The sequence below is a fragment of the Thalia democratica genome, chromosome 7, assembly GCF_965202585.1.
Source record: "Thalia democratica chromosome 7, ktThaDemo2.hap1.1, whole genome shotgun sequence".
Classification (NCBI taxonomy): Eukaryota; Metazoa; Chordata; class Thaliacea; order Salpida; family Salpidae; genus Thalia; species Thalia democratica.
The window spans coordinates 35,866,036-35,871,146 of NC_139171.1; the positions used below are offsets into that span (position 1 = coordinate 35,866,036).

At 25.8% G+C, this 5,111-nt stretch overlaps 1 protein-coding gene across 1 annotated transcript; it reads right to left on the reverse strand.

Moving 5' to 3' along the window:
• Positions 1-237: 237 nt before the first annotated feature.
• Positions 238-4,731, reverse strand: LOC145841324 (gap junction delta-2 protein-like). Its single transcript, XM_082948685.1, has 11 exons — positions 4,699-4,731; positions 4,286-4,376; positions 3,485-3,597; positions 3,063-3,161; positions 2,489-2,608; positions 2,241-2,348; positions 1,806-1,967; positions 1,284-1,387; positions 895-1,017; positions 542-594; positions 238-281 (listed from the first exon to the last, which is right to left on the reverse strand). Exons 1-11 carry the CDS (start codon positions 4,729-4,731, stop codon positions 238-240), a joined length of 1,050 nt encoding a protein of 349 aa, XP_082804811.1.
• Between the last annotated feature and the right edge of the window lie 380 nt (positions 4,732-5,111).

Below are 5,111 nucleotides of genomic sequence, written 5' to 3' on the forward strand. Positions count from 1 at the left end.
AATTGAGTAAAGTTTTATGGTGGTATTTGTTGAACATAAAAACTGGAAATTCAAAAAGAAATTACAAAAAGTGATAAAAACTACATTAAAAAACGTCAGATTTTTTTTCAGCTCTGTCTGTGGCAACCCTGTACAACAACGATATTAAAACGGTATCAAATTGGAAGTAAATGGCAAAATATAGCCTGTCATAATGAACTAAAAAGTTTTCAATTATATTTTCATGTTCACTTCAGCTTACACACTTTTCGGTTTCTCTTCACTGACTTTTCGCTTCAACTCTAAAAGTATTTTATTCCTTTAAGAACTTTTATATCATACCTAATAACGTTTTGACTAGTAATTTTAAAGTAGTATTATGTAGTTAAGTGTTAGCTTTTGATTATACTTCCGGAAAGTTTTAATTTTTTCAACATGTTTAAGTCCTTGAAATACAAGTCAAATATAATAGAACGTTTTGATCATTAAAACATTTGTTGTTTTATAAAACAAAAAAAAAACTTGCATATTTTTAAAACAATGTAACATCTATAAAAGTAACCTCTCAAAGAAATATTTTGCGCAGGCAATGTGCTTTCGCTTTTCACATCAAACCTTAATTAAATTTTAATAATAGCATGTTATTGCTAAACTTGGTGTTTATTGGCAATTTTAGAGAGTTAAATAAAATATTAAATGTTACAAAATTAACCTGTTCATATGCAGTTGTGACAATAGTAAGATGTTGTTTTATACTTATCTAAGGTAAAGTTTTCTTGACAAAAATCTAAGAAAAAAGTGTTAGATGTTTCTTAATAGACTAAATTAAAATGAACTTTAACGTCTTTGAATCCACCCGAAATAATATATTATAAGAATTTATAGTAATGGGTAGTGTGTATTTAAATAACAAACTTATTGCTGTCAGCATCAGTTGAATTAAAATGACGCTCGCACCTTCCTGCGGCGAGTGAACCATTATTTTCGTTTAAGATGGCTTGTTTTTGAAGGTCATCCAAAAATTTTCTTTTAGAAAAACTGTTTTATGAGAAAAACGTTGATTATGGATTAAGTAATATCAACAAGTATCTAAATCACTTACTACTATACAATATTTTATCACAATATTATCTAATATACAATATTTACTAAGCAAACAAAATCAACTTTTGAAAGCGCTAGTTTACTTCTTTTAACGGTACTAAAACCTTTCATTTCAAAAGTAGAGACAAAATTTATTTCAAGTAAACAATTCATTTTAACTAGTACCAAATACTGTTTAGTTTTTACGACTTTTTTTTAACCTGGATTGTGTAATGCTGTACAGTTTGTGGACTATCTCATATGCTGTTATCAGCATACAAACGAATCCTAGTATGTTCATGTATCTCAGAAAAACTGTTTTCTCCTAAAAATCATTTAGTTAGATGTTTAACATTTTTGAAAAATAACTCTAAATATTAAAAACTAAAATATAACTGTACAAGAGGACACGTTCAAAATTCAACCGACCAAAACCCACCCAGTCAAATTCCAAAACCGCTTACCGGTCGAGGGTAAGGGGTAACAGTGATAGTAAAAAATAAATAAGTAAAATTCAAAAGGTATATAAAATAAATTAATAAACAAGGAAAAATCGGGTGGATTTTGACGCGGGTGGATTTTGATAGTACACCCTGTACAAAACTTTTTTTTGTAAGTTACATTGCTGAATACTTTTAAGTTATGCCAACGTTTAAAAATTTCAATAAATATCCTTACTTAACTAAGTTTAAGATTTGTTTCAAAATGCATGCTTTTGTAAAATAAAAATTCACAAAACTTACGTAAGGTCTCGAAATCCAACATGGCACGAAACCGGTAACGTCATCACTTGCGTGCTGACTGCAGGTAAAATAAACGTCATCGTTTTCATTGAGCATGCAGTAGTACGCGCCTGGAACTACCATCCACAAAAACCTTGTCAAAGCAGATTCACTCACGCCATTCTTTCATTGATTATGTATGAGTATTATAAAAAAAAATTATTTTCTGTGAAAAGTTACAAGCATTTATAAAAAACTGGTAATTAATTAAACTTGAAAAAAAGTTCCGAATGGTAAGATTTTTCTTCTAAACTTGTAATAGATTTCATCTACATTTAATAAGAAAAGTTTTCAACAAATTTTATACTTAAATCTTTAGAATAAAGCTTGACAGCATCTACAAAATTTCTACTACACTTTTTACTAAACTTGAAAAAAAAGTATTTTTATGCTAACCTCAATGTTGAATATTTTGTATCCCAAAACAGTAAAAGCAATTTCGATAGCTAGACGTACGATGAGACTGCTGATCAAAAATATTCTAATCTTTTGTGTTTCAACGACCTTTATTTAATACAAGTACTGTGTTAAAAAAACAGTTTTTAATAATAGTTTTAATAATAGGTTTTTAATAATTTTTGTTGTAAAACTTAGCAAAACTAAGTTTAAGTTAAATGTCATTTTAAGGTTTTTATTTTCCTCACTTTGATACTGTCCTCATTTTTACTTTCAGCCAAAAAATCAACATTTTTCGACTTTCTTTTGTACACTTTTCCAATGTCTTTACGTAGCTTTTCTAAACTTTTCGATGGGGATTTTTCTACCTAGAGTTTAATATATATACATTGTATATTAAGCGAGCAAACAGTGCTGAAATAACTGGTTCTAGGACCTAGTCTACGAAAAAACTTTTCGATAATCGAGTCTTACACCTTTTAGATACAATTTAACGTCTTGTCCAGGACAAAAGCTTCAAAATTTAATAATAAATTTTAATAAAACTTTTTAATAGCTTAAAAATTTAGTTTAAAGATAAAACACTATTGTTTTCTTTTTGTGAGGCTTACAATAGCAAAACCCAACGAATAAATAAACTATAAAAAATTCGGTATAGTGTAATGTACAAATTTCAATTAATTTCATCAGTAACTATGTTATGTAGAATAAACTTTAAAATAACTTATAGACTAGAAATCTGTAACATTTTTTTTTTAATTTTAATTTAAACCCAACTTTTTTATAGTTTATTTTGTATAAAAAGCACTTTTTTACACTTACTTCAACATCTTCAGCTTTCTCATTTATTTTTTGTATTTGACTTTCTACATAACTGGTATATATGTGAAACAATATAGTAGGAGTTGCCACAGCTAATAACTGAAAAGTATCGATGTGTAACTAGTTTTTAACCTTTACATTAATAATTGTTAAACATACAGTTTTGTAATTTTTTCCAGTAAAAAAAGCTACATTGTTAAATAAAAAAGCAAATACTTGCTCTAAAAACTTTAACAACTTAAAGGAACTCAATAAAAAAACTTTTATACACTTTACGCTTAAGTTATTTTATACTAAAAAAAATTGTTAAACTTTTTTTTTAATCTTTAAATTAATTTGTATAAAAGTTATGAAGAAATGTTAATGACCATGAAGAAAACAATTAAATATCAAATACTCGAATTGAGATATATGAAACATACTTGCAAACTCCAGAATCTAAGGTGAGAAATTTTAGCAAACTGATTATAACACATGCTAGTACAACCAACAACCTCTGTACTGCACTTGAACATTTTAAACTCATCTTCGTACACTGAAAGTTTCTTAAATTAAGCGAGTATTCTACTGATGAATTTTATTTAAATTAATCATGTGAAACAATTGATAACCTAAAGTAAATACAGAATAAAAACTAAAAGTATAAAATAAAAATTTATTTATTTTTATGAGTTCAGTGTTATTTATATTTATGGTAAGCCACGTTAAAATGCACCTCAACTTTTAGCTCACTTTATTAATTTAATTTTTGCTTAAGCAATGTTTACTTTTCAAATTAAATAGAAGAAAAAAGAAAGCTACATACAGCTTTTATTATTATTATTGTTCTTATATTGATTTTAAAACTTAACTGAAATTTAAACTTTACCTTAAACTCAATCTTAATATTAAAATATATTTTTTTTAGTTTTTTAAGTAAAACTTTGTTTTTATTTTAATTAATTGTTTAAATGCTATTTTCCATGACTGTCACATATCTTTTTAAATTTATTTAAGCACTGATGAGGTTTTTGACCAAAACTTTGTATGTAAAATAAATTCTTGAAAGAATAAGTTCATTTACATTTTGATATCAAAAGTTAATATAGTATTTTTAAATCTACATTTAAAAGTTTAGATAACTGCTATGGTTAGTGGTAAAATAGCAAAATTAAAGTATTTAAAAGCAAAAACATAATAGTATAAATTTCTTAACTTATTAGTAAAATCTCATTTAAACTTACCGGCTTTTCCTATTGTGTTTATGACACCCAATCTGTATATAAACACAATAATGTACCATAGCTGTCCTAATATAGTGCTGTAGTTAGTCATCTGTTTAATCAAATTTTATTACATGACTTCACTTTTAACAAGGTACAATGCATAAAAGATACTTAATACAGCAAAGGTATTGCATAAAGTTTAAAGGTGTTTCACACTAATTATTAGTTACGCTTAGCTATTTTTGTTTTATTTAGTCTCTACCAAAGTAAATAAACTATGCGAAAATCTAAGCGATAAACCTCACTAGCTTTAACAAAATAAGCTTGTTATATGAATATATATTTATTCTATTTGTAAACAAATGTATTGCTTTATTAAAAAAAAAGTATTTTCTTTGTCACGATAAAATAAAATTTTAAAAATTGTATACCTGTTTTGTAATTTTGTCTATCAACTCCCACATTTTAAGTTAACTAATTACTTTAAATGGATCTATAAACAATATTAAATTCCGTAGCTAGTAGTTAACATTTGAAAAAAAAAAATTAAAGTTTTTGTTTAAAAACTCGATGAAAAAAACTATAAGTACTTATGCATAAGTTATATAAAAATTGTAAACCGTAAGTAAAACTTATTTTAAACTCTTTTTTTTTTTGTAAAATAAACCTTATATTTCTTTAAATTAATTCAATCAAAATTCAGAGTTTATGAGTTTTATTCATTTTCCTAAAAGTAACTCTGTTCTGTAAACCGTATTAGAACAATTGTTTACATCCCATGATACTTTAGAGAAGTTTACTAGCTTATAAATAAAACTAATTTGTCCGACTTTAAGAAAATTTC

Bases quoted from the DNA above. Each gene is read 5' to 3' on its own strand.
- LOC145841324 (XM_082948685.1), bottom strand. From the start codon at position 4,731: ATGTGGGAGTTGATAGACAAAATTACAAAACAG. The intron at 2,609-3,062 runs GTAAGTGTAAAA...ATTAAACTCTAG, and splicing joins AGAAAGCTGAAGATGTTGAA to GTAGAAAAATCCCCATCGAA. The intron at 282-541 runs GTTACTTTTATA...AAATACTTTTAG, and splicing joins GCAAAATATTTCTTTGAGAG to AGTTGAAGCGAAAAGTCAGT.